This window comes from Pempheris klunzingeri, chromosome 11 (assembly GCF_042242105.1).
Source record: "Pempheris klunzingeri isolate RE-2024b chromosome 11, fPemKlu1.hap1, whole genome shotgun sequence".
Lineage (NCBI taxonomy): Eukaryota > Metazoa > Chordata > Actinopteri > Acropomatiformes > Pempheridae > Pempheris > Pempheris klunzingeri.
The window spans coordinates 1,440,948-1,464,701 of NC_092022.1; the positions used below are offsets into that span (position 1 = coordinate 1,440,948).

At 46.3% G+C, this 23,754-nt stretch overlaps 1 protein-coding gene across 2 annotated transcripts; it reads left to right on the forward strand.

The window, feature by feature from the left end:
• Positions 1–241: 241 nt before the first annotated feature.
• LOC139210148 (neural cell adhesion molecule L1.1-like) lies at positions 242–23,550 on the forward strand. Of its 2 annotated transcripts, XM_070840131.1 has the most exons (27): positions 242–453; positions 3,213–3,315; positions 4,293–4,462; positions 6,141–6,263; positions 7,052–7,222; positions 8,341–8,455; positions 8,971–9,155; positions 9,896–10,027; positions 10,617–10,760; positions 10,864–10,975; positions 12,007–12,167; positions 13,031–13,190; positions 13,390–13,517; positions 13,644–13,745; positions 13,825–14,031; positions 14,813–14,883; positions 14,977–15,202; positions 16,469–16,575; positions 17,416–17,674; positions 17,750–17,872; positions 18,021–18,197; positions 18,292–18,405; positions 18,593–18,742; positions 20,031–20,162; positions 20,238–20,310; positions 21,808–21,819; positions 22,327–23,550. In XM_070840131.1, the coding sequence occupies exons 1-27, from the start codon at positions 312–314 to the stop codon at positions 22,583–22,585; spliced, it is 3,858 nt and encodes a 1,285-aa protein (XP_070696232.1). In that variant the 5' UTR covers positions 242–311; the 3' UTR covers positions 22,586–23,550. The 2 variants fall into 2 exon arrangements, with proteins under 2 accessions (XP_070696232.1, XP_070696233.1); XM_070840132.1 differs by lacking the exon at positions 21,808–21,819.
• Positions 23,551–23,754: the final 204 nt, after the last annotated feature.

A 23,754-nucleotide genomic window follows, 5' to 3' on the forward strand; every position in this document is an offset into this window, starting at 1 on the left:
CCGGGTCAATCCTCTCCTCTCCTCCCCTCTCCTCTCCTCTCCCCCCCATCATCGGCAGCCAGAGCGGGGACTGTGGACCTGACAGGGGGAGGCCTGATTCACAGCCTCACTTTGGACTGTGAACACAACACACACACTCACAAGCACACACACACAAGTTAAAGCAGTGCTGTTTACTCGTCTCCACTCTCCAGAGGCTCTGGGAGTGTGTGTGTCTGGTGCATAAGGTGGGAGGGTGTGTGTGTGTGTGTTTTTTTATGTGTTGATGAGTGTGTGGGTGTCTTGCGCCACTTTTCATGGGACATTGAGAGATGTGTGTGTCACAGCGTCGGTGGCCGGGTTATAGGGAGCCGTGCTCCCCTGCCCTCCCCCTGGTCCTCCTCCTCCTCCCCCTGTCCTTCCTCTCCTCTACGCCTCCATTTGCTCAGGGAGCCATCCACATCCCCAAAGACTGTGAGTACTCCTGCACCTCTCGCTGAGAGTGAAGAGCTGTGAAGTGTGTCTGCACGCTCAGTGTTTCCATGTCAAACTTTCTCTGTGAGCAGCATCCTCACTGTTAATGAGCACAGACACACTGAGTAACCCCACATGATGATAACAAGCATGCAGCTTCATGTCATGGCCTCTGTTTTCTCTTCACTTCAGCATCGTGCTAAGCTCTCTGCTTTTACGAGCAGCAAAGACACGATGCCAAAGCAGAGGAAGGCCACATGTGAAACGTTAATCTGATTTCTGACTCCGTGAGCTCGCAGCAGCATGGACGCCAAAGGATGATTCATATGGACTCTTACAAACGCGGCGCCACTTGAACGCACCACATAGTTTAAAGTCAAAATTCAAATAGGTTTCTCACATGTGGCCCAAATCCTGTGCCGAGCGTCACATGCTGAAAGGAAAAGGAACCAGGAGTCAAGTTTTGGTGTTAAATATGTTTCTTTTCCTTCTTCCATGTCCTTCATTTGTCTGTAATGTGTCCTGTGGTGGATCTTGAAAGATCACAAAGACTAAATGTTGCAGTAGGGATTAACAAAGGGAACCTTAACATTTAAACACATTCACATAAGCGCAAACACAAATACACTTATCCACACAATCAGGTTTAGGGTGACCTCTGCCCGCAGGGGTGAAGTTCAAAGGTCAGCAGGCTCAGCCGTGATGGTCCCAGAGGAGAGGGAGAGGGAGAGGGGATGAGAGGAGGAGGAGGAGGCTTCAGCTCGACCTTCAGCCACTGACCTTCCCCCCTGGGTGTGGCAGAGACAGGAACAGATGAGAGTGGATGAGAAGAAGAGGGTGTAAGTGAGAGGCTGGTGGTGAGGGAGAGAAAGAGGTGGATGTAGGAGGACGGTGAAGGTGAAGAGACAAGAGAAAGATGGAGGAAGATGGAGGCAGGGAAGAGTAGAGAAGGAGATACAGAGCGGAGAAGTGTAACCTGATCTGGGACGCCATCCTGTGTGTGTCAGAGGAGGAAGACAAATCCTTCAGACAGAGTCATTAGACTGTTATTCTGAAAAAAAGCTTTTAAAATTTGCCATCAACATCTTCAGTTCACCTGTGTGTGTGTGTGTGTGTGTGTGTGTGTGTGTGTCTCCAGAATTTTAATCTCCTGTCCTTGTCTAAGTGTTTCCTTTCTGCTCTCTTTCCTTCGCATTCGCACGGAAAAAACAGATAAAGTGCAAAACAGTAAGTGACTTTCCTTGTTGTGACAGTGAAGAAGTCCCACAAACCTCTCATCTCATCTGTCTGGTGTCATGGACCCCCAAACTGACCTCTACTAGACAACATGTAGTCTGAGGGTTCCCCATCTGATCAGTCTTTACTGTCGATGGGCAGATTAACAGTGAAGAGTGTGAAACCTGTGAACACAGCAGTCAGTTATACACTCTCTCATGGGGAGTCAATAAAATAATAGCGAAAATTTAAATATTCCCTTCAAACGCTGATATAAACAACGGAGGCCATCACTCACATTTGTCTTATTGTTGCTGCACTGCAGCTAGAAAATAGTTTATCGTGTCTCAAAGTTTCAGAAGCCGACTCTCCAAGTTTCCAAGAGAAAGTCGCAGCGAAACATTTCTCTGCCTCCACTCGTCCGCTCGGGCAGGTGGACCATGCTGTCAGAGAGAAATAATGAGATCTCTGCAGACTGTCTGATTGTAGCTTGGGCCCTAATGCATTTTTTAAAACTTGTCCCTTTAGAATTTCATGAGCGTGATTTATTTCACCCAAATATCTACATATAGTCCTCCATCTCTCAGATATTCAGTATGAGGAATAGGTTGACATTTTGATAAATATGTATAGCACAATGTTACAGCAGGCAGGCAGAGTGGTGTTTTAATCTTCTAGCTGAAGTCTTGGCAAGAAAAAGATTTAAGTGTATGTCCCACGGTGTTGAACTATTCCTTTAACAGAGTCACAGCTCTGCAGACTCGCTGTGGTCCTCGACACTTCCTGTTGTCAGGCCCCTCTGAAAGGCTCTCAGAGCAGGATGTGCTTACAGCCATTACATGCTGATGTGACAGCAACCAAGAAGATATGATCCAGATATCAAACATCTGATATGAATTATTTAGCATTTCTGATAAGTTTCAAGAGATGAAACCTATGAGTGACACATCGAGCTCAAGTCTCCCTTCACTCAGCAACACAGTCCAACATTGATACACACAAACATCCTGTTTGGATCAAACCCAACTAATTTGACAAAGTAGAAATTATGACTTGATTTTCAAATATGTACATTGGGACGTCCAGAACGCCTGAGAGCGCCTGAAAACTATTCAGCTAGCACGCAGAACGTCTCAACACTAATGGATAAACATTAAAAATGATCAGCCGGGCGAGTGTAAGGGTTAGCTGACAGTCAGAAATGTTTGTCTAAGCTGATGAACAGGAGGTCGATGTAGCTGGCAACGCTAAATGGAGGAGATCGTTAGCTAAACATCATGGATGAATAATCAAACTAGTTGCTGAAAGTGAACGTTAAACTGTTAAAGCTGCTAAAAGTAATGAATAAATGGTGCAAATGAACAATAGTGTTGATGAGATCACACTAATCCGTGTCAGTCTGGCCTCCTCGTAGAGGACAATATTTGTACTCCTGTATTTACTTGCTTGTACTCCTTGTGATAATTGCTGTGCGTTCAGTTGTACAGTACACAGAGTATTTCATTACTGTGTGTGTGTGTGTGTGTGTGTGTGTGTGTGTTCAGTGTCACAGCCTCCGGTGCTGACAGAGATGCCGACATCATACACAGCCTTTTCTCGAGAGGACATCTATCTGCCCTGTGAGGCCACTGGTAACCCGACGCCCACGTACGTACAGACCTTATCCAGTGTGTGTGTGTGTGTGTGTGTGTGTGTGTGTGTGGGCAAATATAATGGACAAGTAAGAAATGTGTCTGGCTGTTTGTCCACTTCCTCCCTTCTGGCCTTCTCCGCTGCCATGGCAATAAATGTTTCTCTAATAAAATTACAGCAATAACAAAATCATCCCTCTCTCTTTCCATCTCTCTTTGTCTCTCCCTTCCCTCCCACTCCCCCCTGCCCTCTCTTACCTCACTCCCTGCTTTTTTACTTCTCCAATTCAAATTCACTTGAAGTATTTCAGGGGATAAGATGTTGATGCCAGATTAAATCCCAGGAAAAGACCAAAACCAGCACAGAATACTTCCTGTCTGTCCTGTCTGTGGCTCTCAGCGCCAAGCCCAGTGTTTTCTGAGGATGTAAATGTTTAGAAACATTTCACAAATACGTAGTTTAATTTCTAAAAAAGACTCCAGTGAGTGTTTTGGAGCAGCAGGACGGTGTGTGTGGGACTGAGTCAGAATAACAGTGTGTGTGTTCATGGTGATGCTGGAACAGGTCAGCCGGTGCAACAGTGACTCAAAGGTCAATAATGGTCAATAAAGACTGGTACATAAACAATACTCGTCAGTACGATCAATAGAAAACTACAGTTCCTATAATAAAGCTGTATTTCTGTGAGGTGTTTTTAAAGATTCACATCTTCAGTGGGAACTGATGGGCTTTGAGCTGAGGGCCACACAGGAAGTCAGGAAGTACTGAGACCATCATGTTATTGGTTTTTCCTCTTTCATGGGGTCTTTTAGCATAAAGAAAATAGAAGAAATAAAAAACAGAATCCTTTAAGTGCTTCTTTTTCAGTGACAAATGTCTTAAGAAGTCTTAGAATACATTTTTGTTTGGTGCTGATTTTCTTTGGGTTGTTTTGGCCATCGCACTTGCTGCTGACGATGTAACGACGAAAAGCCTCCTTTTTCCCTCTGTAGTTTCCGCTGGCTGAAGGACGGCGAGGTGTTCCGGTCGGAGCGTAGAGAACACGGGACGCTGCGAGCCGAACAGGAGGAGCCCCTCGAACTGTACGAAGGCTACTATCGCTGTTACGCCTCCAACACCCTGGGGACCGCCGTGACACAAACCATACGGGTCATAGTGGAATGTGAGTCTCACACACACACACACACACACACACACACACACACACACATATATATACAAAACAAGTCACACACCAAACACTCACAGACTTGATGTGTGACCTTTACACATGCTGATTCATTCACGTGAATTGAATGTTATGTTGGATGTACAGTAAGAAACAAACCTCCCTCTTCCCACACACACACACACACACACACACTTCAGTGACTCAGTGAGGTTGACTGGGGCCACCTGTTCTGCTCTCTCATCTCTTGTTACCGTGGCAACCCTTTCCTGGAGACAGAGCCGTGATGTCACTGGGCCGGGAGGGTGCACGAGGGTTGCCAGGCGCGAGGCCGAGCCGGGCAAGCTGACACTTTACTGCTTCCTGATGGCAGAGCTGTAATAAACTGCAGACCGGAGACTGTTTACTTATCAAAACATTTCATCTATGCAGATATTTAGTGTCCTAAACGATGCTAAGATTCAGCATCAGTCAAAGACAGATGAAAAACACACAAAAACATCCTTCATCATAAAGTATCAGGTCTTGAACAAGAAACTAAACCATGTTAGAACATTTATTACACAACAAGTGACACAGCAGAAGCATTACCTGTTATGTTTTAGCACTATTATTAAAGATAGCATGATCCATCCTGAGGAAACATTGTTTGTGTGCTTAAAAAGCGGTTATTAAGTGCAGCGGCAAGGGTGTGATCCCTCACTGGCTTCCCACTTGGGTACTTTAAAGCTGCACCGATCAATATCTTGATATTGACATTGGAAAAACATGAAAAAAAGAGGTTGCTCACAGTGAATTATGGCTGACTGCAGTGCCCCTCACCGCGATGAAGCTTTTAGTGTCTTTCAGCTCGTTGTTTTGATCCTATGGCCCACAGCTTTACTATTCTGGTTCGGTCTCACCAAACAGCACAACTTGTGAACATAGTGAAGCAGCTAAAGAGCCAGATATTTCCCCCATGAGCTGGTGGAGACCAAAACAGAGCTGAAAGATAGAGTGAATCTTGGACTCACCTTCATCAGGTAGCCAGAAACATCACTCCAAATGAATGATAATGTTGTTCTGTGCATCAACAAACCAGTTCTGTAGGTTTAGGGCACAGTAACCTTCATATAACGATGTAGAATATGTTGAGTTTCCTAATGCATCTCTCATTTCATTCTCCCAATGATGATGAATAACCCTAGCATTGTTTGTAAAAATGCTAAGAAATGCTCCCTTCTGCAGATACTATGTCTAGTATTTCCTGTGATCAATAGCGTAGCAGCAACTGTGAGTGTGTACTATAGTGTGTACAGTTATACTGTGTGAAACCAATATCTGTGTGAGAGAGAAAATAGGAAAAACAAAACTGGAGAGTAAACTCAATGGTAACAACCTCTGCGGAGCAAGAGAGCAGCTGTGACTCACTGCAGGCTCACTGCAGCATCTCGCTGCATCACATCCTGCTTCCTGAACAAAACTGTTACAGAAAACACTGCAAATGTCGCAGAAAGCAAACAGTTTAAACTGTTGTGCTCAAAGAGCAGAGGGCCGCCCCGGTCTTGGTGTCTTTCTCTCTTTACTGAATCAACAGAAGTGTTTATAGTGAGATTCAGTTCAGTGTCAACGATGCTGCTGCTGCTGCTGCTGATTAAGTTCTTAACTAATAATCTGTCTCTTCGTGTTTCAGCTCAACCAGTTCTTCTGAAACAACAAAAAATGCATAAGAGCGTCTCCGAGGGAGAGAGCACCATCCTGGTCTGCAACCCTCCGGAGAGCTCAACCCCTCCCTACATCCACTGGATGGACAGGAGTGAGTCTGCTCTTCACTTTGGCCTCATGTTTTCTGCCCAGTTTGTTAGCTGCTGCCACTCTGTGTGACAGACAGACAGACAGACAGACAGACGGACGGACAGACAGACGGACAGACGGACAGACGGACAGACAGACAGACGGACAGACGGACAGACGGACAGACGGACAGACGGACAGACAGACAGACAGACAGACAGACAGACGGACAGACGGACAGACAGACAGACGGACAGACAGACAGACAGACAGATGGACAGACGGACAGACGGACAGACAGACAGACAGACGCTGTGTTTCTCTATCAGCCTGCCTGTCTCCCTGCTTGTCTGTCTCTGTAAGTCTCTGAAAGCTTTGTGGGATTCTGTTTGCATCCATCATTTCCAGCTGAGAGCCCCGTCGGAGGGATTTGCATCGCCGCTCTGCATTGCAGACTGATTCCACTCAAACTAATGAATGCAGCACTGTCAGCTGGTGCTTCTGGACTCTTTATATTTCTTACTTTTTCCTTTCCTCATTGTCCCTTCCCTCTCTCTCTCTCTCTCTCTCTCTGCCTCTCTGATGAAATAGCTCCTTTTAAATTGTCAGTTTTGTTGAACTCCCACAGGAATGTCGATACGGCGCTGCTCTCCAACTTGGAGCCACTTAAATGAATTATAACTAAAGCTTTTGATTCACTGGTCCACGTTGAAAAGGTTTTTAGGGACAGAATATATCACCTTCCCTCTTTTCCCTCCTGCCCACATGGTGCCCTAACACCCCCCCGGCTCTGTGGCTTGTCCCCCTCAGAAATGGTGCACATCAAGCAGAGCGACAGAGTGATGGTCGGCCTGGACGGGAACTTGTACTTTTCCAATCTTCTAAAGACCGACAGCAGAGACGACTACATCTGCAACGCCCAGTACACGGCAGCCAGGACTATTCTCCCAGAGGCCGCCGTCAGGCTCACTGTCACGCCCAGTGAGTGCACACACACACACACACACACACACACACACACACACACACACTGATGGCAAATGAAAGGAAGAAACAAAGTAAATCCACGGCAGGCCTACAGAACAGCTTCAGTGCTCCTAATCAGAGATTCGCCCAGTGTGTGGAGCTGTTGGAGGGATGAAGCCATTCTTCCAAATCCCCTCATTGGAGGATAATTCTCGCTGCTGGGTTGAGATCTGGACCCGTTACTTACTTACATGTACTCCAGCCATGTGAGGCTGCACCTCTATTCTTTTATTAGAACCTCCCCTCCTTTTTAATGTCCACTAATTTGAATACTTCCCGTTTGTGACCCAACGTTTTCAAGATGCACCAAACTAAAACTAACATAGCCCACCCCCTCATGAAGGTTACAGGCTTGTTTCAACAAGAGCTGAACAGTTTGCCCTTCATGAAGGGAGCATGCATTGCAGCGCTGTTGTATCAGACTGCATTAGTTTTAGCTGAGTGCACCTAATAAACTGAATAATAGTGATTAAAACAACATTATACAACGATGACATTCACAGCACCAAGACATCTAAGAGTTTTGTTATTTTCCTGTTTACTTGGGGCGTTTCGCTGAACAGAGATTGTCCACTGATAGCACATCAGCCGTACTGAAGCACTGCAGGTCTGTCAGTCTCTCCCCTGCATGGGGGCACATGGGGCTGTTGTACATCACACTTGGTATTCATGGAGTTTGGAGGGTCTTGTGTCTTTTGTGACCTTTGCGAAACCAAAAACTATAAGCCCCTGTGTCAAAGTGTCCCCCCCCTCCAGCAGCAGAGGCTGGGGCACGCTACATGCCTGCACACGGTTCATCACTGCTGTCCTGTGGGAAACATGTTCCTCTGAATGAACTATGAAGAACAGCTATGTGGTAACACAGTCTGCAGATCCTCCAGTCCACGTCCTCCTTCAGTTTCATCCAGAATCACTTACATCAGAGATGCACGGCCCTGTGAAAACATGCTGTTCTGCACAATTCAGCAACAAGGAGGAGAGGTCTCACACACTAATACACTACAATGAGTGCATTACAGTTGAGTGTGTATTGATTCCCTCCCTCTCCCTCTCTCTCTCTCTCTCTCTCTCAGATAATGATGTTGTTCATGGTAGGAAGCCCCACCTGCTCCGTCCCACCGGCTCCCACACCTCCGTGCTGGCCCTCAGTGGGCACAGCGCCACCCTCGAGTGTATCCCCAGAGGCCTGTAAGGATCCCACTGTGTGTGTGTGTGCTGCCAGACACACTAACCCCCCCCCCCCCCCCCCCCCCATCTGCACTCTGTCGCCTTGGCACTAACTCGTTCTGCTACTCGTGTCTTTGTGTGCTCGTCTGACCTCTGGTTTGAATGTTTATGTTGGCGAAAGCAGTTTAATATTTCATTTGAAGTTTCATATCTTATCTCATGTTTATCTGTGACACACACACACACACACACACACACACACACGCTGCTCACACAGTTCTTTGTATGAAATAATTTAATCTCTCCCCTGTTGCTATTTTGTGTTCACTCTAATAATCCTCCTCCTGTTCCGTCTCCATGGCAATAAATGGAGTGTCATTATCATTTTGCCGTAACAGCAAAGTGGGATATTACATCATTAATACAATCATCTGTGTTCATTCAACTCTAATTTCCTCCATATCTCTCTCGATCGCTCCATCTCCCCCACGGCCTTTCAGTCGCTCCTCTCCTCATTCGTGTCTCCATGTCTGCAGGCCCACTCCAAAGGTGGAATGGAAAAAGAAGGACGGCAGCCTGGATGAGACAAGTGGCCAGCTGGAGAGCCATAACCGCTGGTTTCACTTCGACAGCATCACCCAGGACGACGACGGCGAGTACGAGTGTAAAGCCGTAAACAGCCACGGCTTCGCCACACACTCCTTCACCGTCACCGTGGAAGGTAGGCTGCTCAGCACGCGGCTAAACCATGTTGGTTTAGAGATGTTCAGAAGAGGATGCTGCTCTCTCAGAGATCCTTTTACTCACACTGGACCAGTCTGGAGGCAACAAGTGTTACGTGAAACGTGGTCGTCATTTTCACAAGCATCAACTTTAAAGGGGTGCTTTGAATTTAGAGACCCAAGTTATCATCGGTCAAGAACTGAGACACTGAAACCGTCACTTCCCACAATGCAGCTCAGCACCATTTTTAGTCAGACCCTCCCAGTCTGAGATGACCCCAGTGACATCATCAGGGTTATTCTTCAGGGTCAGAATCAATATGTTTTCAAAAGCAGTTCCATTTGATGGATAAACATGAGAGCTGTGTCATGTTTTCTGCCTCCTGTCGTCCTGCTAAACAGGAGCAAACGTGCAAACAATGATTTTGTGCGTGTGCTTGTACGATGTCAGCTGATAAAATAACACCGATGACCTCCATGAACAGCACTCGGTGTTAAACTCAACACATTTCAAAGTTTCTCATAATCAGTGAGCTGCTACGCTTATCTTTATCTCTAATGAGCTCTGTGTGAGTCAAAGATCTCTTGTCGAGGATTCGTTTCCTATTTGTTGATCTTGTCAGGTGTATGTAGGATGCAGTGTGTGTGTGTGTGTGTGTGTGTGTGTGTGTGTGTGTGTGCAGGACAGTGGGCTTGCAGCAGTGAGTTACACCTGCTTGGTGTTGTCTTTTGGTTGCAGCTGCTCCGCACTGGGTGAAGGAGCCCCAGAACCTGCTGTACGCTCCCGGGGAAACTGTGCGACTGGACTGTCAGGCTGAAGGCATCCCCACTCCCATCATCACATGGAGCATCAACGGTCAGCCAGTCGCAGGTACAGCCGCTCTTATCTTTTATCGATGAGTGTGTCGACCGCCCAAAGGTCCGGCATCCTTTTATTGATTATACTGAAGCACCTGATGAGCTTCGTCTCTCTGAGCACAGTGAACTTTTCTGTTGGTTCAGTTAGAATTTAGAAGTCATTAATGTCACGAAGAGAGATTTCAGGGAAGAGCAGCGATCGTTTCCTGGCTCCACTCTGTCCACCAACAGAGAGCCTCTTAAGAGAGAGAGAGAGAGAGAGGAGGGAGGGGTGGCAGAAAAACAGAGAGAGAGAGAAAGAAAGAAAGAAAGTGGTTAAAGTGAGGGAGTAAATTAAGTAAAGGATTGGAAGGAAGGAAGAATGCGGACAAAGAGATGAAGAAGTGAACGAATGTAGAGATGAAGATGACGAACAATGAAAGAAAGAAAGGGAAAGAGAGAAGGGGGGGGGGCAGGTCAGGGTCTGTAACAGCTGCTGCTTCCTCTGTTGGACGGCAGCCTCTCGGTCAAACACTGTGTTTGCTTTTGGCCTGGAAAGAGTTTCTGTTTGACAAACGCTCTTCACCTCCTCCTCCTCCTCCTCCTCTTCCTCCCCCACGCAGAGGTGGACGATGACCCTCGCCGGAGCACCTCGGGTGGTGTGTTGATCCTGAGGGACGTTGTGTACACTGACACCGCTGTGTACCAGTGCGAGGCCTCCAACAAGCACGGCTCCATCATCCACAACACCTACCTCTACGTCATCGGTGGGTGCACGCCGCTCACTCCCCCTCTTCTGCCCGTTTGCTCTTCTGACATGTGACGGATCAGTAACGATGCTCATTTCTGCCCTCTGTGCCCCCCCCCCAGAGCTCCCGCCTCAGATCCTGTCCTCTGACGGAGTGGTGTACAGGGTCACTGAGGGCGGAGACATCAGGATGTACTGTGAAACCTTCGGCTCCCCGCGGCCTCACGTCACATGGTGAGCTTCTACTCTACTCTACTCTCTGCTTTTAGCAAACGTTACTCAAACAGGGAGGGAAACAGTGCATTTCTTTGGGACTATCTTCAGCAGCGGATGAATCCACATTTGGGGCTGCAGGATGGTGTGTGTCCTGAATAAATAGAATAAAACAGCCTTATCATTTAGGTTGGAATATATAAGATCTGTCAGTTTGGAATCAGTCGTCCTGTTACATTATTATCAGAGGATCCAAACGGAAGAGTTCATCTGTTCCTGTAATGAAACCTGAGGGATTTACTTTGAATGGAGCGGCGCCCTCTGGTGGTCACATTAACAAAGCCCACCCCCACCCCCACCCCCACCCAGTATCATGAGGGGGCTGAGCAGCAGGCCGACCTCACTCAGCCCAGTTGATTTCCAGGTAATTCTTAAGATGTGAAGTCCCTTAAAGATCATTTCACTGTGGAGTGTCCAACACGAGAGGACTCATCACTGCTGTATGCACGAGGGCCGAAGCTACAAACGTCCTCTGTGATATCTCTGGGATTTCTTTTAGTGATTTATATATGACTGATGGTTCTTAGACTAAATATCTTTAAATTTGCCTGTTTTAGGCAAAAACTAAATCATTGAAATGACAGGAAAGTCATTATGTCGGACAGATTCACAGCTTTTAGACCACAATGTATAAATATAACATATAAAACAGTTTAATGAGTGAATAATGTTTGATTGTGTTTTTGATAGTGAGCACAAAGTGTGCTTAGAGGTGGTTTTACAAGCTGTGCAACGTCCTGCTTCTCTCTCTTCTCTCTCTTGCCCTTCATTTATTGATCCTCCTCTGTCATCCATTCACTGATGAAGCAGGAAACCGCTCCCATTGATGGAGTCGCTGGGATTTACTGCTGTTGCTGTGATGCCCTTTTCTGGGGGTGTCTAATGTAGGAATAAACCTCGAAAGACTCCGGAGGGCCAGAGCAGCAGCAGCAGCAGCAGCACCTCTGATTAATGTGCACAACGATCAATACGTGTTTGTGTGTTCTCTTCAGGGAGGGCGAGGACGCGACCCCGCTGCTGTCGGACCCCCGCATCTCCCTGTCGACCAACGGGACGATCGAGCTGTCCGACGCCAGCCACGCCGACAGTGGAGCCTACACCTGCTCCGTCAAACACGTCAACATCTCCATCACGGCTCACCTGGAGGTCTTCAGTGAGTCTCACACACCGAAAACCTGCAGATGGCTGCTAAACAGATTAAGAGCAGATAATCCATCTCATTTTGATTTTTTTGTTGTTGACGTCGTGCAGAAAGGTGACAAATTAGACCAATCAGGCAGATGAAGGTGTAACAAAATGTACAGACATGACAGAGGTTATTCATGTTTTGGGTATTTGGGATTTGTACGTGTTTCTGTGCTTGTGTGTGTAACCAGAGGAGTGTTCAGCCTCAGTTTCTCACCACGTAAACATCCAGCTGATAGGAGTTAATCCTTTGAGTTTGAGTACCAGGAGCAGATTACTTGCAACCTTTACTTGCAGGTGGGAACACACAGCTAGACCCTTTTCTAACTGTTCAAACTCACTCAGCTGCTTCTTCACACAATGCGAAGCCTGCAGTGCTTTTCTATCTGCACCACACTTCCCTCAGAGGCTGCCTTATCTATTCCTCTTTTGTTGCTACTGACACAAAAACAAACTGTCAAACAACTGAAAGTCTCCTCACTTCCACTGTGTTAGAGTGGAGGCAGAAATCTCACAGGCGGATAAAAACCTGGACAAAAAATCCCCAACCTGTGTGTTTGTGTGTGGCTCAGAAACAGTTTTATCATAATCTGGATGAAGAGACACTTTAGGAGCGACTCTTCACACCTCTTCTGCTCGCATTTCTGCAATTCGAAATATGATTTTGAGATAAGTGCAGTGTGTAAAAATAAAAGATTCCTTTTTATTCTTCCGGTACGTGCCAGATGTGCACCTGATGAGCAGGTACCTGAAAGGACGCTGTATAAGCTGGGGGTGTCGTACATAAAGCCGCCCTCAGTGACCCGGCCTGTGCTTTCCTGCTCCTGCCAGATCGGACTGTGATGCTGACAAGGCCGCAGGACGTGCGTGTGCTCCGAGGAAGCAGCGCTCTGCTGGACTGTAGCTTCTACAAAGACCCTCAGCTGCTCAATTACCAGATCATCTGGAGGAAAGATGGACACAAACTGCAGGAATCGTCACCAGACGACAAGTAAAGACACACACACACACACACACACACACACAGAGCAAAACTAAAGTCATGTCAAGTGGAAACAGAACATAAGATGAATATTTTGTCTTCTTGCAAAAACACATTCACAGCACCGCCGTTGTGAGCCTGGTGAATGGTTCTGATGTAATATGAAAACACACATGATGTGTGTGTGCTTGTGTGTTTGTGTGTGCAGGTACACGGTCTTTGACAACGGCACCTTGAAAGTGACCAACGTCCAATCAGGTGACAATGCTGCTTATTCCTGTGAGGTCATCACTGACCTGGACCACGTGAAGGCCAGTGGCTCCATCACTGTAGTGGGTACGTTACTGTGTGTGTGTGTGTGTGTGTGTGTGTGTGTGTGTGTGTGTGTGTGTGTGTGTGTGTGTGTGTGTGTGTGTGTGTTTTAACAGTTTTAGTTTTAACAGCTTTCTGTTGGACCCTCAGCACGGCCGGACCCCCCCAAAGATCTGTCTTTGTCTGATATTGAGGACCACAGTGTCACTCTCAGCTGGATCCCAGGACACTCACACAACAGCCCCATCATAGGTACTGTGCACACACACACACACACACACACACACACTCCCTATGTCTTCTGCTGGTCCTGACATTCGTCTTCTCTCAGAGTTCATCGTGGAGGCCCGGGAGGAGCAGCACACAGAGGAGGTGAAGTGGAAGTGGGAGCTGTGGAAGAAGGTGCCCGGGGACTTCAACCACCTGCAGCTGACCCTCCACCCCTACTGCACCTACCGCTTCCGGGTCATCGCCGTCAACGAGCTCGGCCCCAGCGACCCCAGCGAGCCCTCAGACCACCACAGCACGCTGTCAGCTGGTGAGAGACCCTGACACTGAATCAGTTTCATTTATGTAGCCCAAAATGACAGTTTGTCTCTGTGAGCTTGTCTCACACCCTCCGTTTGGACCTCGAAAAACTCCCCCAGAAAACCCTTTTACAGAGAAGGGATTGCTCTCCCAGCACGAACAGCCATGCAATAGATGTGTGTACAGAAAAGACCAACAAAAGTCACAGCGTATACAAAGTCTAGTGACAAAATGACAGACACGTGCAGAGTGTAAAACGAGTGTGAAGACTGTGGATGACTGGTGCATGGTTGTAACTGCTGCAGGTTCAGTTCCAATATAGGAACTAAAGGTATTTGCTTTATTGTCCAGAGTTACATGAGAGGGATCAGACTTTCTGTAGGTGGAGTATGAAGCCACTGCCAGTTTAGCAGGTTAGCTTAGCTTAGCACTCAGCCAAGAAACAGTCCAGCGCGAAACCCCCTTTTAAACTGCAACTAGTTTTTCCACTTTGACTTTAAACTGCTTAAACAGGTTAAAAAAAACAAGTTGACAACTGCACAGGCGCTGGTTTTGCTACCCTCAGACAGAGCCAGGCCCGTGTCCAGTCTTTATGCTAAGCTAAGCTAACCAGCTGCTGGCTTTAATTTCACATTGAAGGGACAGAATCAGATTTATTGTCATCATACAGCAAAGAACAATGAAATTCTGTCTGACCTCTCCCATACAACATTCCAACAAGACAATAAATAGAAATATAAGAATAGAGAAATGTTGTTGTTCTATCTTTGCTGAGTGTCTCCTTCTTCCAGTTCCTGACAGAAACCCCAGCGGCGTGCGCAGTGAGTCCACAGACCCAAAGACTCTGGTCATTACGTGGGATGTGAGTACTTCAGTCTGAAAGTATGGAAGCCTGCTGGTGCATGCGTGCCAGATCTAATCCAGATCTGCTTTGTATTCCTGTGTATCTTTGCAGGAGATGGACAAGCACTCTCATAACGGCCAGGGCTTCCAGTACAAGGTGTCATGGCGGGAGGCTGGGGGGACGGACGTACGCTGGAACCACGCCGAAGTACCGTCTCCACCGTTCATGGTGAACAACACGGGAACCTACACACCGTTTGAGATCAAGGTCCAGGCTGTCAACTCACTTGGAGAAGGACCGGCTCCGGAGCCTGAGATCGGATACTCCGGAGAGGAAGGTAGGTCACCCAAGCCCTTTGGTTCATTCATTCCAGTGGCAGAGCCAGAAAACCTTTTTTACTGCACAGGGACGGTCAATAACAGCATGTCCTGAAGTTAAATACACGTTGTTTTACCCTTTATGTATTCATTTTTTCATCCCCTAAAAAAACTCTCACTTAAGTCAGTTTATTGATTTAAACATCTTTTAGATCTAATAGTAAACCAGAACTTCTTACTTCTACACATATTCTTTCCCAGGAGTCACCATCAATTCTAAAATGAAGCTTTTCCTTTATGTTTTTTACGTAGGTTCATTTCCTCATGTCCAGTGAGAGAAAAAGTATGAAAAAGCTGAAACAAGAAAATCATCAGATGCTTCCAAAAAACTGAGATAAATGTCTTCTGACTGATTTGAAGAAACTTAAAAAATGTGTCAGTAATAAACCAGATTTACAGGCTAATTGTTCAAAGGTTAGTTGCTCAGCCTCTTCAAATTGTTTAAGATACATACTTGAGCGAAACCAGCCGTCATCAAAGGGCCAGAAGTCCCTTCTTATATTGGGGAGCCTTTGTATGAAATGATTTAAACCCTCTTGCTGTAAAACGGCTTCACAGCGAGGCCTGTTCTGCAAAAATGTCACATCAAAATGTCTGGAATGAAAGTAGCCACAACCCGTCGGGCAGCTCGTCAACATGAATGCCCCGTTTTGTCATGATCTTGTTTACGGTGGAAAAACAGGCGTGCAGCTTGTCACGATGCAGAGTGCTCGTCGCTCTCAGAGGGAAAACGTCTTAAGGTCAAAGGTCAAGAGCCTCAGTGAGTGATGGACAGACGGCCGCACGTAACATTACAGTCAGTCAGGCGGGGGCTGTTATGGGGCTGTTCCCTGGGCCGGACGCAGCCTCAGAAGCCATCTGCACACGGACAGTCCTGCTTTCTGACCAGTTACCATCTCCTCCGTCTCACTCACTTCACTGTCAACACATGTTTTCTTCTTCTGCCCTCGGACACATGAGTGGACGCTTATCCAGCAGATGGTCTCTTTTCCGTCTCACTCCCTCATATATCAATCACTCCCCTCAGTGTGTTACTGGTGAATCACAGTATCACAGCTCAATAATCAGCTAAAACTTAACAAGAATTAAAAATAAGGCTTTCTCCCTCCCTCACCAATAATCGACCAACCCATGAAAGTCTTATCTGAGAAGAGTACATCAACCAACCAACAGACGTCAGTCCTAATAAACTCTCCCTCTCTCTCTCTCTCCCCCCCCCCTCTCAGAGCCTGAGGAAGCTCCCACTGGAGTTGACACAACTGTGATGAACAGCACGGTCAGAGTCAAGTGGAACGAAGCCCAGAACGTCCGAGGTCTGCTGCTGGGCTACAAGGTACCGGTCCCTCTGTTCTCCAGAGTCCTGAGGAAGTGAAGGCAGCTGCTGGCTCACGACACAGAAACACTTTCAAAGACTCTTTAACCACTACAGAGGCTTTTTTTGAGTCCCTCTTGTGGGATGTTGAAAAAAGAATGAGATGGAGGGATCAGCCCCTGTGAGGTGCAGACAGCACCACCATGAGGCCTCAATTCTCCTTCCACTGCCTTTTTATTTAATGTGTCGAACATTCTGTGCATTTACAGTCACATTTATCAGGTATAAAACTCTATAACATTATAAAAATTATAACATTTGACGGCTTTTCACTGATTCAAACAGACAAGTTGCAAACACTTACACATTTCTCACACTTTGCACACTTCAGTCTTGTGCAAAACATTTTCCACAAACAACTTCCAACTTGAATTGCAGGCCAGAGGACTGTGCACAGGCGTGCTGTGTCTGAGAGCTTTCTGATCAGCCACAGTGGATGGTTAGGGTGTGCTTTGTCACAGAGCTGCTACGATCGGCCCATCGACTGATTAGTCGATGGACAGAAAGTAATGAGAAACAACTCTGATGATTGATCAATCATTTCACTCATTGATCAAGAGAAATGACAAACATGTAATAACTCCACCTTCTCAAATCTGTTGCTTTACATGTTCATCATCACATAGATCGGACAAAAGAAGAAATAAGATGCTTTGTTTATGCTGTTTATGTTCAGCAAATCACTGTATTATGAAAAGAGTCTTTAGTTGCACTGCACTTCATTCATTCATTCATCTGCAGAGTTTTCATCAACAGGTCAAAGTCTGCACATTAACGCATTCTGCTCTGCCTCCACGTCAGATCTACATCAGGAGGCTGGGTCCCAAGGGGGAGCGGGGCCGGAGGTCTCTCGGAAAGCTGCACCGCGGGGACGAGAAGGACGAGAGATCGGAGCGGGGGAGGGAGAGAGACAGGGTGGTGGTGGTCCACGGCATGAAGACCTCGGAGGAGGTGACGGGGATGCAGCTGTACTCTCGGTACGAGCTGTCTGTCACCGCCTTCAACAGCAAAGGGGAGGGCCCTCACTCCTCACAGCACCACTTCAGCACCCCGGAGGGAGGTGAGTTCAGGTGATGCAGTAGGAGGTGAACTCCTTTGGATCATCACGTATGCTAACTGGTGTCTGCCTGTGTAGCTCCTGGTCCTCCTGCATCGCTGAGGTTTGAGAGCCCGTCAGAGAAATCACTCATTCTCTACTGGACCCCCCCAGCTGAAACCAATGGCATCCTGCTGGGATACATGGTGCAGTATCAACAGGGTAAGAAAATTAGATTTATTTTCATGTAAAATCAAGAGTTGAAAGTGGCTGTTTAAGTAGTAAGTGCAGAGCGAGTGAAGTGCAGGTAGCTCAGCGCTGTGACCTTCCACCACAACTGGCAGCTTCCTGGTTTGTGTTTCATCTGCAGAGGTGGAGAGCAGAGACAGCCCGCTGCAGATGGAGATCATGAGCGATCCCAGCGTGACTCACATTGAGTTGGACCCCCTGGACCCCAGCAGCCATTACATCTTCAAAGTGATAGCGCGCACCGCCGCTGGAGACGGGCCTCCCATCACACAGAGAGGCGCCACCCTGCTCGAAGGAGGTGAAATCACAGTCTACACTTTAATTTCACCAGTTCCTCGCTCCTGCTTCACTTCCCGTCGCTAAAACCTCTCCCCGTCTTTACCTCCTTTCAGTTCCTCCGTCCAACATCACCATAGTTTCAAGTAACATCTCATTCAACTTGAGTTGGGTGCCCGGAGAGCGAAACAGGAACCACGGCTTCCACATCCACTACCTCAAGAAGATCTGTAAGTGAAAGGTGGTGGTGGAGGAAACACTTTTACTGACTGAGGCATTTCCATTTTATAAGTTTATAACTTTTACTAATCTATTTGTGTGTGTGTGTGTGTGTGTGTGCGCGCGTGTGTGTGTGTGTGCGTGTGTGTGTGTGCGCGCGTGTGTGTGTGTGTGTGTGCGTGTGTGTGTGCACTGCAGCCGGGGCTGACTGGAAGGTGTCAGAGGTGGTGAATTCCTCGCAGGGTTTCTATTCGCTGACAGGCCTCCAACCAGGAACTGAGTACCACCTCATGGTCAAGCTTGGAAACACCACCCAGTGGGAGGAGGAGGCGTGGACCTTAGGACCAGGTAGGCTGCTACAACAGCTCACATGGCAGATTCAGGGTAATGTAATAAATGACCACGTCACCAGTTCAGTCAGAGCTGAAGGGGGGGGGGGTGAAGCGTTGTACTGCATGAGGTGAAAGGGACTGGTGTATGTCATGTTCTCAGACCAACAGGATTATTGGAGTTTTGGCTGCTCACCAACAAGGTCAGCAGTTCCAGCCGATGAGACAAACTGTGTGGAGGTTATTACCTCTACGTCATCAGTGTGATTTTTTTTTTCCTGATCTGATCCACCAAGGATCAGGAATTCATGTGCCACCAGAGGGCCTTAAATTGAGACATCCAATATACACTACTCACAAAAAGTTAGGGATATTCGACTTTCAGGTGAAATTTATAGAAAATGTAAAAAGTGAATGCTACAGTGATATTATATCATGAAAGTAGGGCATTTAAGTAGTAGCTTGCAATGGGAATTTCTTCATTTTAAACAATTTATTGAAAGAAAATCTAACAACAGTGGTGGGTATACCACAACAAAACATTTTCAGTGTCTCAATAAATTGGGACGTGGCCAAAGGACGTCCACTCCTCTCCTTTCTGTGACTCTTCCAGTCTCTGTATCACTGTTCCAACCTCCTGATGACACTCTGTGACCCTCTAAGCTCAGTGAACACCTCCGTCTGAGGACTTCCTGTTTGAAGCCTCCAGTGTTGAGGTGCTGCTGATCAATTGTTAGGTGTCGTCTTGGTCTCATGATGTCAGAATGTGAACAGCAGGATGAGGAGGACTGTTTAAATACCAATTCTAACTGAAGCAGGAAATGTATTGGTGGATTCATGGATCAAACCTGTTGTGAATGTTGCTGTTAAGCTTCTTGTTAGAGAACAGCAACTTGTGCAAAAAGTACTGAAACACTGAACAGTTGGACATGTGCATTCAAAGGTTTAGAGAAGGTCACATTAAGTTCACCTGGAAAGGTTAGAATGTATTTTAGATTCATCCTGAAATTTCACCTGAAAGCTGAATATCCCTAACTTTTTGTGAGTAGTGTATGTATATATCCAAATTAATTTCTGGCAATTATTTCATGGTTCAGGCTTTACAGGGTTAAGATACTTTAAGCACAAACACCTGGAGACTCCAGGATGTCAATACCTCCAGTATCCAGTGTGTGAAGCTACCATCAATACACACATTCTTGCCAATAAAAGGAAAGCTGGGACACTTTTAGTGTGAAAATATTGCAGGAAGTTTACAGTGAGCAGACGAAGGATTCATCGATTCATCACCTCTGTCTGTGTCTCAGTGCCGTCGGAGATGCCCGGTGGGTTCGCCACCCAAGGTTGGCTGATAGGACTCATCAGCGCCATCGTGCTGCTGGTGCTGATACTGCTCATCCTCTGCCTCATCAAGCGCAGCAAGGGGGGGAAATACGCAGGTAAGACAAACTACACGCTTCACATATAAAACAGGCTTCAGTCTGAGTGTCTGATGTTGAGGATTCTTCCCACAGTGAAGGACAAAGAAGACAAGGAGGTGGACTCTGAAGCTCGGCCAATGAAAGATGAGACTTTTGGAGAGTACAGGTGGGTCTTTCCAACGGTACACATTAATGGAGGTTTGTCTAATTTTTGAAATAAAGCAGAAGAGATTGCCAGATCTTATGAAACTAGATCTAAGAGTTGTATTCTTTAGCACCATGGTACTAAAGTTCTTTTTTCATTGGAGGAGAATCAGTCATCCAGCACGATATGTCACTCTTAAAAGCACAGGGTCTCTCCTTTGGTCTGCACACAACCGCTGACTGACGGCGTCTCTCAGCTTTTCAGTTGATCAAATGAAAAGCTCTTTTTTTGTTGTCAAACTACTTGATTTATTGACTGCTTTAGGGCTCTGACAAGCATTTCAACTTCTAAAATAAGTCACACATGCGGCCTTTAAAGTCCAATCAAAATCACATTTAGTCACTACATAGCTGAATGTATTGTTGATAATATTTTATTATCTAAACGAAGAAAAATGTCTGAAATTTGAAGGCAGCAGCTGGCAGGCTGAGCCCCGGCAGGGGACCAATAGATAAAGTGACCAAACCTGCACTTGAGGCTACATGTCATGATCAACCACACCAGCATCTAATCAGACCGAGCGGCTCGTTCAACAGGCTGAGCTGCAGGACAAGATGTGTGTTCATGTTTGTAAGTTAGATACGAAGGAGACTTTAGCTAATGTGGCTAATGTTGGTTGTCGTTGTGTAGCGGGCTGCTGTCTGACTGATATCACTAGTTTATGCAAGACTTAACTGGCAGTATGGAAGCAAGGAGACGGAGAATGAAGGGTATTCCTGCAAAAAATGCAAATGTCTCCCTTTTGGTTTCTGATTGTTTTCTCAAAGAAAATCACAGGACATGTGGTTTACGCTGTAGCAGACAAAAAACATAAAATATTCAAAATGACTTCCAGTCAGATACACGTGTATAGCAGCAGATAATGGAAATATTCAAGTTAAGTACCCCACTATTATTCTTTCCAGCATTTTAGTAAAGCCAAACTTTAAGTGGCCAGTGAACATTAGTGCTTAAGTGAATTCAAACTGCTCCGGACGTTTTATTTATGATGATGCTTTGTTAGTCTGGTTTCCTCTCAGGAGAAGTCTGTGTGCACCTCCACTCTGATGGAGTCTGATTAACATTCTCACTAACACACTCACCCTTCATGTGTTCTTCTTTATCCCACTCTGTTTCTGTGCTGCTTTGAGGTTACTGCTTTTACAACAATACAGCACTGATTCTGTCTAATAGGAACAGAGCAGTTTATTATGTATGATGTATAGATTATTCATTCATTTATATATATATATATATAGAAACAATTTGTTTTGTCCAAAAGTTTGCTATTTCATAAAGTCCTAAACTGCTTCTAATTTTAATAACTTTATTTTGAAGTGACACCTCTGATTTCCTCTTCGTCCTCTGTTTTGTGCTAATGATTTAGCTGCTTGCTTCATGTGCCCTTGTAGCTCTAACGCTAACACTTATTATATCTCTATTGTCTTTCTCTCTCTGTCCCTAATGCTGTCCCTGCAGATCCCTGGAGAGGTGAGGAAGTGACCTCTAACCTGCATGTGTTGCTTCTTGTGCCCAAAACTGTGTCATTAAATTTAGACAAAAGAGATAGAAGCCTACATCGGTGCCAGAGAGCAGCTAGCTGTTATTCCTGTTTTCCAGTTTCTTTTTTTGAGAAATTCAGTTCTGCTGCACTTTCTGTCTTGCAGCCGTTACTTTATAGGTCTAGTTTTAATGTGAAAAAACATCAGGAAGCGTTGAATTGTTTTGCTGATGACAGCTTCACGTCACCATTTGTTTATGAAAGCAATATTTCTGTTAAAGGTGCAGTGCTGAGTGTCACATGACTGTTGTTGTACTGATGTAATTAGTGCTGTGATACTTTAACGTGGGAGCTGTTGCGGCAGGCTACAGGCAGGTCCTCGTGTCAGTGTGGTTTTTAACCTGGTCTTTATCTGTTATCAGCATGTATTTGTCCCTGCAGGCCCTGAGACAGCTTTCACATGACATCTCACTGTAATTACTGATCTTGTCTTCCAGCGATGGAGATGAGAAGCGCTCGGACAGCCAGCCGTCTCTGTGCGGGGACAGCAAGCTGGGCAGTGACGACTCCCTGGCTGAGTACGGAGACAGCGTGGACATCCAGTTCAACGAGGACGGCTCCTTCATCGGCCAGTACAGCGGGAGGGGGCCCGTTCCCCAGGGCAACGAGAGCTCCGGCCCCGCCTCCCCCGTTAACGCAGTCCCACCTCCCCCTATCGCTCCATCCATGTCGAGTATCCTGAACCGGCCCAGTTAAACACACACACGCACACATGCATACACACATTACAAAAAGATAATAAAAAACACACACACACATACACACACACACACACACACACACACACACTCCCTGCCTGCAACACAACACGAAGGGACAGACCACTCCTGACTCCACTGCCTGTAATGTTATAGTGCAAGAACACACACACACACACACACACACACACACACACACATCACAATACATTCCACAGGTTATGCAGTGAAGCTGTTTACAGGATGTCTTGCCTTTTCTAGTACATGTTTACACACACACACACACACACACACACACACACACACACACACACCTACTACAATCAGAGAGCCCTTCACTCTCCTATAGGAAGGACGGACAGAGGGAGGTGGAGGAACAGGAGCCAGCTGCACCAGCTGTTTGTAAGTCCAAGCTTAGCAAAAGGTTTACTGTTCACAGTTTCTGTGCCACTAAATTATAGCAGGTTTAACCACACAAACTAGCTGTTTGTCAGAGATTAGTTGTCTCTAAATGTTTACACCCACTGAGGACAGCTGATAATCAGGAACAAGAATGAGAACACAACACTTGGAGGGACTAGATGAGCGACGTTTATGTTATTGATTTATGTGTGAGCAGATAATGATAAGATGCTGCAGTGGACTTCCTTGTTTACATTACCGAATGCTCTCTGATTGGACGCCGCCACAGTTGTTACCTGGCGACCGATTTCCACCTTACTGAAAGCTTTACTGACTGACTGGTGCGGCACAGTTTGGTGACTGGCTAGTTTGAGAGCTTAGAAAGCTTAGCGATGGACTTACAGACAGCTGGTGGAAGCAGGACAGGAAGAGGAAGAGGAGGTCTGGTGTGATGAAGAGTGAGAGAAAAGGGGGAAAAACCACATTGTTTCATCTTGTACAAACATTTAAGTCTCATTTACACATTTATTACAGTCATAGTCATTTTTATATAAAAATCACCATTTTCTGTTTTATTTCCTGTGCGTCATTGTCAAACGTCACCACTGTGTGTCTTTTTTTAATGCTGTTAGTATTTATTTGCATTAGAGCGCATGCGTCTGGGAATGATCTTGCTATTTATTGATGTCAGAGCAGCTCCCAAACCGAAGATGCATGCCCCTCCCTGAGGCATTTAAAAGTCCTTGAGTTGATATTCAGCATTTA